Source organism: Gobio gobio (assembly GCF_949357685.1).
Source record: "Gobio gobio genome assembly, chromosome: 6".
Lineage (NCBI taxonomy): Eukaryota > Metazoa > Chordata > Actinopteri > Cypriniformes > Gobionidae > Gobio > Gobio gobio.
Window position 1 is genome coordinate 14,301,990 of NC_137102.1, and position 18,986 is coordinate 14,320,975.

At 37.9% G+C, this 18,986-nt stretch overlaps 1 protein-coding gene across 1 annotated transcript; it reads left to right on the top strand.

The window, feature by feature from the left end:
• Positions 1-267: 267 nt before the first annotated feature.
• On the top strand, positions 268-18,153 carry ca8 (carbonic anhydrase VIII). Its single transcript, XM_079820111.1, has 9 exons — positions 268-872; positions 1,928-2,119; positions 5,451-5,575; positions 6,529-6,624; positions 6,803-6,865; positions 6,957-7,005; positions 7,129-7,241; positions 14,324-14,494; positions 16,568-18,153. Exons 1-8 carry the CDS (start codon positions 800-802, stop codon positions 14,456-14,458), a joined length of 846 nt encoding a protein of 281 aa, XP_079676237.1. The 5' UTR covers positions 268-799; the 3' UTR covers positions 14,459-14,494; positions 16,568-18,153.
• Positions 18,154-18,986: the final 833 nt, after the last annotated feature.

Below are 18,986 nucleotides of genomic sequence, written 5' to 3' on the forward strand. Positions count from 1 at the left end.
AACAACAAGGTCACCTGTAAACCTTCTGATTAAAGTTGGTAGAAATGTCTTTGGTCATTTTGTTTCGCCGGTGACCAGAAAAGAACATGCTGGAATAACACAACCATCAGCCAGGGGAAAGCCCCGTATGGGCCCCTCTCATCCTTACCTTGAAAACACTATCAGTAATGTGGCAAGCAAATAATAACTGACCTTCCCTCTCTTCAGTCTTTCCTTCTTCACCCTCCTGCTAGTGTTTTTTTTTTAACCACACCCATTTCCTCTATTGTGGGAGGACCTCTCCAAGAGCAACATCACTCCTGCATTCCTGTCTGTGTGCACTGTGCTTCCCGTGGCCTGACTGTAAACCAGGCCAGACTGCTGAGCTGTTTCTATGGTGCAACATCAGAGGCTTAAGAGACACTGCACGCAGCCAATCAGATGACTTGTGGGGGGAACCGTGTGGGCTGTAGTAGCTAACAGAATGAGTTTGTGAACTTACTTTTTGTGTGCTCTGAAGTTGATACAGGGAGGACAACTTTCCTGGAAGAGAACAGAAGAAAACTCATCATTTTCAATGGAATGACAAGTGGTTTCTATTGGTTGCAATCTCACCGTGGACGGCACTGTGTCTTTGAAGCTACTGAGTTCAATCACTCCCACTTGTTTTGTCATAGAAAACTTTCTTCATGTTTTATGGGTGGGAAGTGAACATACGACGAGGAAGACTTGAAAACTTGGTCAGAAAGAACTAGTTTTTGGCATCTGCTCAGGACAGAAGGCAAGTTGTTCTGAAAGCCATAGAGGAAATTCAGTTGCCATGGCAGATAATGTTATTGAGGAGACCGATAACTACCCTGGCAAGGATGAGCTGGACTGGGGCTATGAAGAAGGTAAGGACTCAATCCGAGAATCCCTGCTAATTCTCCTCTTTGTGAAACATGAAACTTTACTGTCACACCCATGATAAACAAGCCTGTCTCAATTTGCCAATTCATAACCCAATTTTGATTTTAATACAGTGAATCTGCGCACTATATTTTTTAACTTATAAAGTATTTTTGGTCCCACTTTATATTAGGTGGCCTTAACTACTACGTACCTACATCAAAACACTTTTGCTGATATTAGGTGGGTATGGGTAAAGTTAGGGACGGGTGTGGTGGTATGGGTAAGTTTAAGAGTAAGGTTAGGTGTAAGGGAAGGGTCAACTGTGTAATTATTAAAGATGTAATCTTTAAAATGTAAGTACAATGTAAAAACATGTATGTACACAATAAGTGCATTGTATCAAATTATTAATTAAAATGTTGGTACAGTAGTTAAGGCCACCTAATATAAAGTGGGTCCGTATTTCTTTATTAAATAAGTGCATAAATAAAAATACATATTTAAAACCTAATTGCATAATTAATGGTTATTATGTGAAAATAGAAGAGGAAAAAAATTATTTGTACTATTTCTAGTTGTAGTAGTCTACAATGAAAAGCATTCTTTACTTCTCTAGTGCAATTTCAGATAGTAGAGCAAATGCATATAGCGAAGAATAAAAGAAGAGAGGAGTAGTACATATACACAGGGTGAGATGAAAAACAGCAGAGGAAAAAAATGAGCACATCCTGTATCCCCCTGTGTCTGCTATTCCTGTTGGACCCCTCAGTAATGACTTTGAGGCACTGGAGCTCTAGCTGTCCTTATTTAGTTTCAACATTGGGACAAAAAAATGGACCTGTGTTTGTATTATCTGTGGCAACACCAAATATTTCATAGCTACATACCAAGTTTGATTCGAGGTTGAGCAGCAGGCGATGGGTCTGGGTCATGAACAAGGACAGTGTTATCATACACTCAAAGCAAGATAAGCATTCTTAGATAAATGCATTAAAATGAAATGTTTCACCATTTAACGGTTGATTGAACTTTTTTTGTCTATTGTGAATGAATCCAGGTGTTGAATGGGGTCTTCTCTTTCCTGAGGCCAATGGAGAGTACCAGTCCCCCATAAACCTAAACTCTAGGGAGGCCCGCTATGACCCGCGGCTGCTGGAGGTGGGGCTTAACCCCAACTATGTAGTTTGCAGGGACTGTGAAGTCATTAACGACGGTCACACTGTGAGGATCATGCTCAAGTCCAAATCAGGTACAACATGTTGAAAGTTATTTTTCATTTAAATGAATAGTTCACTCAAAATAAATATTCTGCCATTATTTTCTCATGTCATTCACAACTCTTCCCAGCAGGCACAGTACGTCAAAGTGACGTCAGGAAGACGTTGGACTCCAACTAATCCAACGTCAGTCAGACATCATATTTTGGTTGAAAATGAAAGTGGGGTTGACGTCTAAACCCAACGTTCGTTTGACGTCAAGCTCCAACGTCAGACAGACGTTGAATTATGGTTGGACTAAGCACCGCGATGTAAATAAAAAAATTGTCAAAAAGGGTGAAATGTATGAGCAAATTAAACAACTCCACAAATAGGCATGTGCCGGTATCAAATTTTCATGTTGCGATTAATTGCTGAAGCTTTTATCACGGTATACGGTATTATCACGATATTGAAATAGGTTGCAAAAAAAGTGTTGTCATTCTATAACAGGTTAAATCGCTTTCTTATAACAAAAGAACCAAACATTTAAATACAATAAAGCAATACACAAAAATTTATAAAGTAAACAAATATTTAAAACAGATTAAAGTGCAAAAGAATTATAAAGAACAATAGGTATGCTGAAATGTACATTTAACTAAGATTAATAAATGCTTTAGAAGTATTTTTCATTGTCAGTTAATGAAGAAACTAATGTTAAATACTGGAGCCTTGTAAAGTGTGTGATTGAACAACAGTCAGAACATATTCAAACAATATCTAGGGCATGTAATTTAGTCCAGATTAAAATATAAAATGCAAGTTTGAAAATTAATAGCCTTAAGTCTTTAAGTATTATGTATTAGGTTATGTGATTACTGGGGAAACGGCTGCATTTCTGCTGTTCCGTCAGCGCCCTCTGCTGTCGAAGAATGAATGTGCACTTCAGCGCATCTCCTCATTCCGCCATGTGCTCGGCTCATGCACGGTCTATTTACATCAGTGCGCATTCCTCTTTGACGTGTTTTTCATTTTAAACGGTTCATGGGTAAAGTATTCTTAAAATTAATTCTAAAAATCTGAATAATTCGTAATAAATAATTATTCACGGTATTTTGAAGTGCCCACGATAACAATATTGTGCATGTTCATTATTGCGGTATATCGTATTACCGTTTACCGGCACATGTCTATCCACAAACAGCATTACCAGCTTTACGCATTACTAACCAGATTTACTTTATTTCTGTCAGACGACTACAGAAGCTCTTTTTGAGAATTAACAGAGGTTTTGTTGTTGATGTTTTGTTAAAAATAATAGTTTAGTTTAGTTTAGTCACCATTATGGTGATCGGTGTTTAATTAGTTGGGTAGTTTGACTTGACTTTTTAACAATAGTTTTTCTCTGGCTGCTGTAACTGTGTTTGCTATGGCAAGAAAAGCAGGAGAAAATGTGATCAGAAGAAATGTCTTACTTGATGATAAAGATGTGATCATCATATAGTGGTCTATTTCACTGATGTCATCCAGAATCTAATCTTTTGATGATGATTTTGTATTATTCATTAAAGCAAGCCTGTAATTCTACATTGTCCACTAAACCTGTTGGTCTCCAGCATTTATCAGACTCACTCAGACATCAATAATCAGCATTTGAATCTCAACAATGGTGACGCGCTTAATGCCACAATGCATTCTGGGAGACATAGACTAGTTTTGTATGATTCACCCTCAATGCAGTGCGGCATGAAGTATGTAACTGTTATTGAGATTCATACGCTGATTCTTTAATGTCTGTCTCTTTAAAAAATTTTAGTGCACAATCCCTCAGATTAAAACACTGCTGGACAATCACAGGACTATTACAATCAATAATGAAAAATGAATAACATGATATCTAAACAAATAACTGACTCTGAATATGATCAGTGAATCAAACACTACATGGTGATCATATCTTTATCATCATCAAATAGCTGACATCATCTGAACACAATTTTTCTTGCAGTTCTTGCCATAACAAACACAATTACAGCAGCAAGAAAAACTAATGTTAAAAGGTCAAGTCAAACTTCCCAACTAAAGCAAACACTAATCACCATAATGGTGACTTAAAACGAAATTCTCAATAAGAAATTCTGTAGACGTCTGACAGAGATAAAGTCAATCTGGTTAGTAATAAGTGAAGCTGGTAATAAGTGTACTTTGTAATACTGTAAGTGGGTCAAACAAACGTCAAACAAACGTTGGATTTAGACGGATTTAGGGGGGGGGGGGGGGGGGTTCCAACCAAAATTCCAACGTCTGCCCAACGTTGGAGCTTGACGTCAAACAAACGTTGGATTTAGACGTCAAACCAATTTTAATTTTCAACCAAAATACATCCTGTGCCTGCTGGGTCATTTAATTGGAACACCAAAAAAGGTGACAGTTGACAACAAGAAGTTCCAAAAATTACTGAAAAACAGCAATAAGTACTTTATCCAGAGTCTAGATTAAGACATTTAGATGCTTGACTTTGGCAGGGGGGAACATTATCAATGAATGATCGCTGCAAAGCATTTTAAATGTTGTCAGGTGGACTAGTTTACAATGCTTTTTTTGTCCTTTTTTTGTTCTTCTTGACAGGGAATACGCACATAAAAACTATCAATATTATTTTTTACTTTTGTGTTCCATGTAAATAATATCAGCATACAGGTTTGGAACTGTAAGGTCGACCGATACTGTATGTATTTTTTGACGGCTAATGAAAATGGCAGATAAAGCCAATATATATAGTTATATCCCAATTATATATATATATATATATATATATATATATATATATATATATATATATATATATATATATATATATATATATATATATATATATATATATATATATATATATATATATATCCCTTCAATTACCATAAAGATGGTAATAACACATGCATAACAATTTTTGCAATCAAAATTATATAAATTTACATTTACATAATATTTACTAAAATAATTAGAAATACATTATTTTAAAATGAATCCATTTGAAAAAAAAAAAAAAAATAGTACAATAAACAGATTTATATGGTAGCACCTTCTTTATTCTATAATCCTATTATAGTATTTTCCACAAATACAGAATTTTTTCCAATTAAAAAATTTTCAAATTTTGGCCAATATATCTTCCTGGACTTATCGGTCAACCGCTATTTGGAACATGATGGTGAGTAAATAATGACAGATCATTCAAATTGGGGGGAACTATCCCTTTGACAAAAATCATGAGATGTTTTGCTTTTCTTGGTCATTGAGAGGTGTCTGTGAGAAACCTGTATTGTTTGTCAAATCATCCTGTTCTCTTCCCTTTCCTGCGACCTGTGAATGCTGTCTCAGTTGTGACCGGGGGTCCTCTCCCCAGTGACCACGAGTTTGAATTGAGTGAGGTGCGCTTCCACTGGGGAAAAGAGAACCAGAGGGGTTCTGAACACACTGTCAACTTCAAGGCTTTTCCTATGGAGGTCAGTGTCACTCGGTCAGTTCTGTCCATATTGAGCATTTTCTCTTGTTGCTCCTCTGAGTCACTCATTCTTCCTAATGTCTAAAACAAGTCTGTTTCACACTGCACACATAGACGGCACATATTTACTTAGGGACCCATATTAATAGGCCACAGTATTCCCACTGCATAAGCAATGCATCCTAAACAGCAGACAACACGATGAAAATAACCTGACTTTCTGATATGCATGTTAACAAACGTGCACAGCATGTAAGCTGCTATATTTGATGTATAAATTCATGCCAAAACCAACAATACCACATGCTCCAATGAAGGAGCATTTATCACCAAGTGATCTATTCAAATCACCCGTCTCTAGCACCTGCTCTCCTACTCCTGGTCTTCTGTACATAAGGAGAAAGATAAGGGCCTGTTCTCAATGTGTCACCATGTTTGTCAACTGGTTACCATGTCGCTGTTCCTCAAGTTGTTGGCACAATCGCAAGTCAAACCAGTCTTTTAAAGGGACAGTTCACCCAAAAATGAAAATTCAGTCATCATTTACTCACCCTCAAGTTGTTCCAAGCCTGTATGAGTTTCTTTGTTCTGCTGAACACAAAAGAAGATATTATGAAGAATGTTTGTAACCAAGCAGATAGAGCAACCATTGACTACCATGGTAAGGGGGAAAATACTATGGTAGTCAATGGTTGCTCTATCTGCTTTATTACAAACATTCTTCAAAATATCTTATTTTGTGTTCAGCAGAACAAAGAAACTCATACAGGCTTGGAACAACTTGAGGGTGAGTAAATGATGACAGAAGTTTCATTTTTGGGTGAACTATCCCTTTAACAGAACTGGCATAAAGTGATCATTACCTTTATTATTTTGCATACTACATATATGTTGATTTTCGAGTTCAGTTTATTGCACATCCCTCAATTAGTAATAATTCAAAATCTCTCACAGCTTCATCTAATCCACTGGAACTCTACATTATTCAACAGCGTGGAGGAGGCCATGGGCCAGAATAAAGGCATTCTCATCATCGCCTTATTTGTACAGGTATCTTTCCCATACATTGGGGGTCATGACAGATACAAAAATCCCCAACCATGTTGGGTAAATAAACATGGTATTAGTAGTGTAAATATAGAAAACCTTTCAAGAGACAAATTTAGATGTCTCTGGTCTTCTTGCAGTGTGCTTAGTTGACACTGGTGCTCTAATTTGTTCTATGCAGGTTGGGAAGGAACATCTTGGGCTGAAGGCCATTACAGACGTCCTGCAGGACCTGCAGTATAAGGTGAGCAGAAAAGCTGGCTCACTAGAGACTATAGCGGAAAAAAATGACACGTGCGCTTGTGACCTAAAATGCCTTTTTTTTGTGTGCACAGGGAAAGACAAAAATAATTCCATGTTTTAACCCCAACACATTACTGCCTGGTAAATGATTTATTTCTTAATCATAATCGATCATACTGATATCTGCATGTTTTTATATTTGATCTTTTCTGACCACATCATGTTTGTTTCTGAATGCCTCTGTTGGTTTGTGAACCTCCTCAGATCCTCTCTTAAGAGATTACTGGGTGTATGAGGGGTCTTTAACCACACCGCCCTGCAGTGAGAACGTCATCTGGATTCTTTACCGTTACCCCCTTACCATCTCTCAGATGCAGGTAACATCTTTACACACACACATATATATATATATATATATATATATATATATATAGTGTTTTTTTTTTTTTCCAATCATGACAACTTTCTGAATAATTTTAGCATTGAATATGGTAATGTTAATGTATTTGGGCTTGGCGGATTAGATCTGCTACACTGTTGCTGTTGATTATTGCTACTGCAGAGAATGGACTTGCTATGCTAATATATATGCTGCATAAATAAACATAGCCTACATAAATCCTGTAGCAAATCTAGGCAGGTGGAGCTGGGGAAGGTGGAGGGTTTCAGAGGAACTTGCGTTGCAGGACTACCATACAGAAATCAACAAACCAGACTATTTAAATGTTGAACAAGCAATTTCATTCGCTGCAGAATCAGCAGAGCCAAATCAGCTTGTGCCTTGCGGTAATGATCGGATTTCTTGCAGATTGCATGTAAAGGACCTGCCAGCCTTTGCCCTCTAGAATTTCATGACTGAAATATACTTCAAAAGACTTTCATATATACACCGATCAGGCATAACATTATGAAGTGAATAACACCGATTATCTCATCATCAAGGCACCTGTTAGTGAGTGGGATATATTAGGCAGCAAGTGAACATTTTGTCCTCAAAGTTGATGTGTTAGAAGTAGGAAAAATGGGCAAGTGTAAGGATTTGAGCAAGTTTGACAAGGGCCAAATTGTGATGGCTAGAAGACTGGGTCAGAGCCCCTCCAAAACTGCAGCTCTTGTGGGGTGTTCCTGGTCTGCAGTGGTCAGTATCTATCAACCATGATGAACCGGCAACAGGGTCATGGGCGGCCAAGGCTCATTGATGGGGAGTGAAGGCTGGTCCGTGTGGTCCGATCAAACAGACGAGCTACTGTAGCTCAAATTGCTCAAGAAGTTAATGCTGGTTCTGATAGTATGGTGTCAGAACACACAGTGCATCACAGTTTGTTACGTATGGGGCTGCATAGCCACAGACCAGTCAGGGTGGTCTGATGAATCACGTTTTCTTTTGCACCACGTGGATGGCCAAGTATGTGTGCGTCGCTTACCTGGGGAACACATGGCACCAGAATGCACTATGGGAAGAAGGCAAGCCGGCGGAGGCAATGTGATGCTTTCGGCAATGCTCTGCTGGGAAATCTTGGGTCCTGCCAATCATGTGGATGTTACTTTGACACATACCACCTACCTCAGCATTGTTGCAGACCATGTACACCCTTTCATGGAAACGGTATTCCCTGGTGGCTGAGGCCTCTTTCAGCAGGATAATGCACCCTGCCACAAAGCAAAAATGGTTCAGGAATGGTTTGAGGAGCACATCAACGAGTTTGAGGTGTTGACTTGACCTCCAAATTCCCCAGATCTCAATCCAATCGAGCATCTGTGGGATGTGCTGAACAAACAAGTCCACCATGGATCTCTGAGAGAGGACTCAAAAGCATAAAGAGTGTTAACAAGTTCATTGACAAAACAGCAGACACGACAAGAGATTGACGGAGAAGAGGTGATAACAGTCCTAACGATAGGCAGGGACAAGGCACAATGACAGGGAAAGCTGAGGGAATGGCCGCTGAGACCAGCCCCGGGTGTGGTGTGCTGTGGTAGAAGTGAAACACCAGGTCGATGGATGCAGCGAGAGTCAGACAGGATCACACAGCACATGTGGATAGACTCACAGGGCACGATCAGGCATAGCACCGGTTTTGCTGCTTGGCAGAGAAAGGAAACAGCCAGAGATGCTCAGCTTGCAGGGCAGGACTGGAACAAACTGGAGACACAAGGCAGATAGCAGAAACAAACACTTGGCAGTAACTAGAGAAACTACTACTAACAAATAAACAAACAAACTGTAACAGCACAATGAATAACAAACTGGAAAAACATGAGGGAGAGAGCACACATTATAAAGGGAGCAGAAAACATGAGGAACAGGGGAACACACTCAGACAAACGAGGAGCAGAGAACATGAGGAAAGGGTGAGCACACACAGACAAATGAGGACTAAACAATGACTAAACAAGAGGGTGTGGTAATTGGAAACAAGAATGCAAGACTAGAGAAATACATGGCCAACACAAACCAAGACAGAGCCATGTGTTCAAGCACAACACAAACAAAGACACATTAAACAAAGACAAGACTTACAGAACTGTCAGAGGGGAACCCTAACACATGGAGGCCTCACCTCGCAACTTACAGGACTTAATGGATCTTCTGCTAACATCTTGGTGCCAGATACCACAGCACACCTTCAGGGGTCTAGTGGAGTCCATGCCTCGACGGGTCAGGGCTGTTTTGGCAGCAAAAGGGGGACCAACACAATATTAGGTCATAATGTTATGCCTGATCGGTGTATAGGGGAGAACCGGGGCGAAAGTAACAACATGATTTTCTCCGAGCCCTGAATACATTTGCATTTCAAGCTATGACAGCACGTTCAGCACACAACGCTTGACGGATCTGCCAAATATCATGTGATTCCGCCATCGTTTCCCGCGGTTAGGTCCGAAATGCAGTTTTCAAGTACGGCAAGTAAATTAATGAAGCGGTACTTTTTTTTCTAATAACAAGTTGTGTTTCTTGTTTTATGTGTCACAGTAATGATCAATCAACGGGTTATTTAGTGCTGTTACACACCCTGAAGGTTTGTCTTTTCAGAGTTTTTCAGTATAAAAGTAAATCGTGTTTAAATGTCAGGACTTCCTGTCGGCACGAAAGTAACACTTGTTACTTTTGTCCCGCTATTATATATATAATGCATATTATGCACATTTAATTTAATATAATTTTTATATTGTTCATACTGTTGAAGAAAAAAACGTATCAAATAGATTGACATTGCAAATAAAAAATATTCTAAACAATTCAAGTTTGTACTGTCATATTACATTTGAAACATTTGATGAACTTTAACATATAAAATGAAAATGTAATTTAATATTTTTTTTGCAAAGATAAAGGACAAAATATGTTTGCAGTTACATATTAACAAGGTCATAGTCAGGTATGTTTAATAAAAACAAGAGTAGCACCAAAAAATCTAGCTTGTATTGTTGTGTTACTTTTTGCCCACCTGTGTGTTACTTTCGTCCCACCTGATGGGGTCATAAAGTAACAATGTGCAGCTTATGTTCAAAGGGAAATTATACTGTAGTCGTTCTACATTTGTACAAAATACCACCTGCTATTGATAGACCTCACTTGTGCGTTATTGGCCACAGCAAAAATATATCTCGGTCTAAAACATTATCTTTTAAAATTACGATTTTCTGAAAAATGGTACTTTCGTCCCTGCTCTCCCCTACTGTATATACCTCAAAAGATTGGGTCAGGTCAGGAAGATTTTTTGATTGCAAGACTGCATTTGTTTGATTAAAAATACAGCAAAATCAGCAACAATGTCAACTATTGTTACAATTTAAAATAACTGTTTTCAATTTTAATATATTTTAAAATGTAATTCATTCCTGTGATGGCAAAGCCGAATTTTTAGCGGCCATTACTCTTCAGTTTCACAAAATCCTTCAGAAATCATTTTAACATGCTGGTTTGCTGCTCAAGAAGCATTTCAAGAAACATCCTTATAAATAATAAAAAAGAACAGTGCTCATTCATTTTTTTGGAAACCATGATTTAAAGAATATAACTGTATAGCACTAATAGAACAGCATTTGTTTGAAATAAAATATTTTGTAACATTATAAATAAAAATTATAACTAAAAAATATATAATTTCTAAATCTCATATACCCCAAACTTTGGAACATTAGTGTATCAAAAACAATGCTGAACAAATTCTTAAGCTCAAACGGATACTTTGACAATTCTCAATCTGGTTTCCGACCACATCACAGCACAGAGACAGCGCTCATAAAGATAATAAATGATATTCGCCTGAATACTGATACAGGTCAATTATCAGTGCTGGTACTACTCGACCTCAGTGCTGCATTCGACACTGTCGATCACAACATACTTCTTGACAGGCTGGAAAACTGGGTCGGGCTTTCTGGGATGGTCCTTAAATGGTTCAGGTCATACTTAGAAGGGAGAGGTTATTATGTGAGTATAGGTGACCATAAGTCTGAGTGGACATCCATGTCATGCGGAGTCCCACAAGGATCAATTCTTGCACCACTCCTATTCAATCAGTATATTCTGCCACTGAGCCAAATAATGAGAGAGAACCAAATTGCTTACCACAGCTATGCTGACGACACCCAGATCTACTTAGCCCTATTGCCTAAAGACTTCAGCCCCATTGACTCCCTGTGCAAATACATTGATGAAGCTAACAACTGGATGTGCCAAAACTTTCTCCAGTTAAACAAAGACAAAACTGAAGTCATTGCATTTGGAAATAAAGATGAAATTCTCAAGGTGAACGCATATCTTGAGGCTAAAGGTCTATCAGTCAGGAATCTTGGTGTGATCTTGGAGTCAGACCTGAGTTTCAGTAGTCATGTCAAAGCAATAACTCAATCAGCATACTATCATCGAAAAATATTGCAAGAATTAGATGCTTTGTTTCCAGGCAAGATTTAGAGAAACTCGTTCATGCTTTTATCACCAGTAGGGTGGACTATTGTAATGGTCTTCTCACCGGCCTTCCCAAAAAGACCATTAGACAGCTGCAGCTCATACAGAACGCTGCTGCCAGGATTCTGAGCAGAACCAGAAAAAAATTACCATATCACACCAGTCCTCAGGTCTTTACACTGGCTTCCAGTTACATTTAGAATAGATTTTAAAGTATTATTACTGGTATATAAATCACTTAATGGCCTAGGACCTCAATACATTGCAGATATGCTGATAGAATACAAACCCAACAGATCACTCAGATCATTGGGATCAAGTCAGTTAGAAATACCAAGGGATCACTCAAAGCAAAGAGAGTCTGCGTTTAGCTATTATGCCAGCCGTAGCTGGAACCAGCTTCCTGTACAGATCAGATGTGCTCCAACAGTAGCCACTTTCAAATCCAGACTCAAAACACATCTGTTTAGCTATGCATTTACTGAATGAGCACTGTGCTTCGTCCGAAATGCTTGCACTTTCAATTTAACCCTGTTTAATCTTTGCATCGTTTTACTCTTTTCGTTTATATTTTATTCTTATTATGTATTTTTTTTATTTTTTTTACGAATATTTTAATTCCATTTCTGTGTAAAGCACTTTGAATTGCCACTGTGTATGAAATGTGCAATACAAATAAACTTGCCTTGCCTTGCCTATCATATATAGTACTCTCTTAGAGCACTCACACAAAAGGGGAAATCAGAAACCAACTTTTGACGTGACTTGAACTAACTGGTTTACCACAGTAATATACCTCATAGGTTGAAGAACAATTTATGCCTTTTGTCTGCAACTTAGATAATCTTTGATCTCAATGACTGGCAGAGCAGGGTCTTTCAAGTTAAGGCCAGTCATATATGAGTATGATGCAAAGACAAGACATGAAAATGGGTCAGGGTCTGTGCTTGATGACTTGATAACTTTTTTAAATGACAAATTGTTTCCTTCTTGGATTAAGTTTTGAAGTTTTGCATTATATGACCCTGCTTATGTTATGACTTCAATAAGAGCATTATAGAGAAATGATAGAAAAGAAAATACTCCTCGTGTTTCTAAAAAAGCTCACACCCAGGGTCCAAATTCAACACTCACAGCAAATTTGAACAAAAAGTGACACTGGTGAGTAAAAGGAATGGATTTATTCACCAGTTGGCTAGTAATTTTGAATGGAAGCATAATACATCATTTGAATAGTAAGAACTGACTCTTCCTGATGTAAGAGATGTGTATATTTCAAATAGAACCATGTGGATGTGGATTATTCCTCACACTTAACAATCTTAACTAAAATACACTATAAAAAAAAAGAACAATTTATTTGTATAAATATGAAGGAATTTTCCGTATTTTTTTTTACAGGCGTTTTACTTGTATTTTGAATGACGCACAGCATTGTGTTGGTTTTTAGGGTTAATGGACATTTCCATAAAATTACTGGATAATGTCCAGGCAGAAAATTACCAGTATATGTTCTGTTTTTATTTTTTTACAGTGTATAAGGAATAATATCATGATGACAGGTGCTGAAATTGAGGCAAATACACACGCGTGTTGGTACACCCATCACCATGAGGACATTCCATAGGTGTAACGGTTTTATACTGAGCTAATTACATTTTTTTATCCCCTAACCCAGGGGTGTCCAAAGTCGGTCCTGGAGGGCCGCTGTCCTGCAGAGTCCAACTTGCCTCAACACACCTGTCTGGAAGTGTCTAGTATGCCTAATAAGACATTGATTAGCTGGTTCAGGTGTGTTTAACTGGGGTTGGAGCTAAACTCTACAGGACAGTGGCCCTCCAGGGGCAGGATTGGACACCCCTGCCCTAACCCTACCCCAAAACATTAGCCTGGCTCTGCCCTCCTACGTATTTCCGCTCAATTTTGTTTTCTTTTTTCTTCAGTACTCCGTCTGGGAGATGCGGTATATTCTCTGGTTTTGTCAAATTTTAACTGGTCCAGAGGGAGTGGCTGAGAACGATGACGTTGATGTCATGCGCTAGTTTGAGATGACATACGTCACGACCAAACGTTATCGATTGGTTATTGCAGATCAAGAGTGGCTCTGGGCAGATCCAATAGTTTTAAACTTCAACAGAGTGCCCGCCTTCAAGGAAGTTAACGCTCTCCAATGGAGTGTGGCCAGACTCTCTGTACAAATGAAATACCAAAAAATAACCCTCACACTCAAAGAAGATTTTTTACATTTTAATACAAAATTGTTTAGTACATTTATTTAGTGATTTGAATTATGGGGATGCCAGCATGTCCTCATGATGTAGGGGGCATGGTCTGAAACCTGCACACACCACAATATAATGATTGTGGGTCCTCATAATGTAGGTAAAACCAATACACACACACACACACACACACACACACACACAATGATGGTCGTCTTTTCAACTATTGCTTTTGCTCCTCTTTTGTAAGTCACTTTGGATAAATGCATCTGCTAAATGTATAAATTTAAACTAACTCAAACTCTTTTTTTTTCTGTCCCAGATTGAGGAGTTTCGCCGTCTTAGGTCCCACATTAAAGGAGCAGAGCTTCTAGAAGGCAATGACGGGATGCTGGGGGACAACTTCAGACCCACCCAGCCCCTGAGCGACAGGGTGGTCAGGGCAGCCTTCCAGTAAAATCCCCACAGCAGGATCCATTTTAATCTGTCATGGGTAAATTTACAGGAGATTGTATTCTGTTCTTTGTTTATCCAAGCGGAGCACCCTCATTTGAGCATAATGCGATGGCTTACGTATGGCTTTGGCTGCTCTCTGTAAGGGAGGAGTTAGATTAGACTCCTCACATTAGCTGATTAAATGTCTCATTGTCTGGATTGCGGCAAGAGCCCACCTGGATTTTAACGCAAAAATGTTATACTTCCAAAATGATAGAAAACTTAAGATTCATCTATGACCATAATTCTGACCAATAACTGTACAAAAGCTCCTGCTTAGTGTGCAGTAGTTTAATGGAAATAGGCCAAGTTCTCTTAGCAGTATTAGCATCACTATACAATAGAGTGCTGCAAGGGTTAGAGCAAAAGAGTAACCCAATTCCTTCTGATCTAGGACTAGCTGCAGCATTGTGTATAGATCTGTCTATTTCTAGGGCTCTCAAGGGGACACCTGGGTCTGCCTACATATTATTCATTTTGAAATGAGACTTTGAGCTGGATAATTTAGGCCATGATGATGCAGTGCTACTAAAGGAGTATGATGATGTCACCAGAGTAATCTAAAGTATTACTTTGGTAATGCTGTGCATCTACTATACTTCTGTTTAAAAAAAAAAGTGCTTTATCATGTCCTATTGATGAATGACCAACTGAGTTTCTACACATTTCAGCAAAGATTAGAAGGATCCTACACTCTCAGTCACTTTCATTCAAGTTTTCTCCTTTGTTTGTTTGGGATGATGATGAAATAATGTTATTCGCCTCAGATTTGATTCAAATAACCTGATGCCATGAGCTGTAAACACTACAATAAACAAACAAAAAACCTAATTTCCCACTTCCTATACGTTTTTTTTATATATATAAAAAAATACCCAACTAGGTCAAGTATCTTGCAATCGTCTTCAAACCATGGCCATGAACTGCCGGTAAATCAGATTTAAGTCAGGATGTAAATTAGCTGAATCAGTACTAACCATTAAAATTGATGTCAGCCGACAATTATAAGTCACTTCTCTAACTGCATTTAATATTGAAAGGCCTCTATTACTAGGCAAATTAGTAATGTTAAAACTGCTTTCACATATGCTACATGCTTTTTTTTCCCTCACGGATACATATTTATATGATCACATATACACACACACATTCCATCTTACCTCTCTCTTTAATTCTCTCCCCCACCTCTCTCTACCACACACACACACACACACACACACACACACACACGCACACGAACGATGAACACACTACTTCCTCTGTGCTAAGCAACAGAGAGCACATGCATGACAGGCTGATGGAGTCACAGAGAGATATTGTTCAGGTGTAATGGATAGCTAATGGTCACATGACTGTCTCACAAATCAGCAATGTGTAGTCGGAATGAGAATTGAGGGTCCACACATCCTTATTCTCTTCCTATTTCCACCCAGCTGTACGGTGGATCGAAAAAAGTCTCAGTTGGAATCTAACGTTATAGCCCTCAGGAAAAAAATTATTATATTCCCCAAACATGTTAGTCATAAAGAGATACTGGTGACCGCAGTCTATATCTCTACGATATATTACATTTCATGTCTCTAGGCTAAATTACATGCTTATGAATAAGGGCTTCAATATAGTGTCAGTAGTGATGAACCGAAATGAAAATTCCTGGCTAAAAAGTACAATTCTGAACACATTTAGCCAAATCTAATTTTATTTGTGCATGAAATTGCACATACTGCACAATGTGTGTGTATTCTTTGGGTGCATGGATTTATTCGGTGCATGTGTGGGAGGTTATATGGTGGTTTTACTCAACATTGTAAAAGCAAACTCTCCTGCAGGACATCATTATTAGACAGTGTTAAAAATGTAATGCCCAGTGTCCGATCATGATAGGCTATATAGCTGTTGTCTTTGCACTCTGCATATGAAAGTCTGCCGCGAGGTTTAGACCACAAACCAAGCCAAAAGCAGAAGATAAAAGCTTTGTTATATTTATTATACATTGATTATATTATACTCTGTATTAAAATATATTACTCCAATGCATGTAGTTTGATCGAAACCTTTTTTTATCTTTCAGAAATTAGATATGATGAAGAAATAGAGATGAGGGCTCGACAATGTCCTGGCTAAAGTGAAAGTTCCTCACTTCCTGTAGACGTGTATGAGCATCCTTTTGTAGCTGAATGCTCTGCGTATGGCCCTGATATGTGCAGAAGCTGCTTTTACCTTTCATTTGAAACGAAATTAGACTGGATTTCATGTAAAAAGAGGAAACCAGTAAGTACGAAGAGACACCTGGTGATAAGCTTGTATAAGAAAGAGTGAAGGATCATACTAACGCTTGATGAATACTGTTAGAACACTGCAGTTTAACAATAGGTAGCATGTGTGTAATCCTATAAATGTGGCTTTATGAAGATCATAATGTACATGACTGACATGATGTAGGCAGACCCATTCCATACAGTTTTATAATTTCTGATAATCTGATACAACAATGACATAAACAAAATAAGTTTAGTTATATCAGAAGGTATATGACTGTACATTGAAGGCTTTTAAATACTAGCAATGAAATACATTTATGCTGTTGAATGAACTGATTAAAGACACAAAGATTGGCTTCAAGGGTGCATTTTTTGCTTTACCTGCTCTATGACGAATGAGCAGAATATGAAGGACTGTAGAGTGTATAGCCTTTGTATAATGTTTGTTTTAGATTTGTGTTGATAGTGTGTAGTCTGTGTGGAGATTGCTGTTACCGCTTACATCTGCAGATTTAGTGCTTCTGTCTCTGCAGGTGGCATACAGCAGTTTGATAACAGGTCTTTTGTTTTGTTCATTATCTTGCTTTACACAGCTTTTTAGCAATGCGGTACATCTCTAGTCCTGCAAAAAAGGCAACATGATTCATTAAAAGATATGCGTGTCTGTATTATTTAAGCCGCAGACTCTTCTGTTCTTGTGGGAAACCACGTTCAGGTGAAAAGTATTGCTTTTGCATACCTGGAAAAGTCCCATGTCATCGTAATGATGGTCATGTAATGAGTAAGGATACAGTCTGACATTTACAGTAGAAATTACAGTGTCATTTCAAATAGATTCTCTCTGTAATTTCTCACTGGATATTTTGGGGCCGTACTTAGTCAAACCAAAAATGATTCAGACACCAGATATCATTTTCTACTAGTGGGTGCAGGACACTATAGTTCATTTATGTAAGTGAGGATAGCTAAATAAAGTAAACTGTGACATATACCCAACAATTCTTCATACAAATTTGGGACCCAAACTATTCAGACACTTTGACCTGACTGTGTTTTGCTTAAGTGTTTTTTCTTTAATTGCTAATGCGACCTTTTACACCACAGACTGAACAAAATTAAGCATTGCTTGATAATTGGTTGAGCTAAATTGGGATTATCTGATTGTGTACTTAAACTGAACAGCTGACAGCCGATTGGTTGATTGTAATCCATTACCTTTCTATCAAAGTTATCTGACATTATCAAGATTAATTTGTTCTGACACAGTTTAACTTTGAGTTCTTGTCATATTTTATTACCATTTTCTAAACTATAGCAAATAAACTGTGATTATACCATTATGTACTTATTTGCTCGTAGGCATTTATTTCAAATAAAGTACATTTTATTGCATTTTATATTACGTGTGATTTTAATAAAAGGTCCTGTGTCACATTTTATATTTCCATTAGTGATGTCAGTACCCGGAAGAATAATTCCTTCGAGATTTTCCTATGGGTTTCTATAATAATAGTAAAATAAAGCATAACTTGACGCAAACTGTCACAACCCAAACTGTCTTATTTAACTTATTAGAAACACGTTTGCTTTCTAAAGTAACTATAACTGCTTCAAAATTGTGTCTTTTTACTATGGGTGTTTATGCTGATAGGAAAATGATTGTCCCATAGGAAAATCTCGAGGGAACCAGGGGGAAATTATTCTTCCGGGTTTTGACATCATCCCTGCACCACTCCATAGAATTATATTTATTACCGGTAATATTTTGAATCAGCTTTTATTTTTATTTTTCTGTTTCAATTTCATTTTAGTTTGTTTTAATGCATTTTATTTTATACTTCTATTGAGCTTTAGTTTTATTTCACTTATTAGTTAGTTTCCAAGGTACCATTTCTAATGATATTTTTTTTATCCAATATTTATAGGTCTGTTTTATTTCAGCTGTATTTCAATTAATGAAAAAATATGTTTAGTTAACCATCTCTGATAAGTCTGCTGTGTTGCAAAGTCTGTGTTTTCTTGATGAATTTGGCTACTTTTGGGCCACTGTTGCCTTGGGTTGTTTTTTTGACCCCGAACTTGATTGAACCCTCCCGGAATGCAATTTTAACCCCCCTGGAACCCCCTCCCCCCTCCCCTTGGAACATGATTGGGCTAGTTTTGGCCATGATTGGGTGGGTGAATAGCAATTGGGCTGGTTTTGTTACGCAAACCTGGCATCCCTGTGTC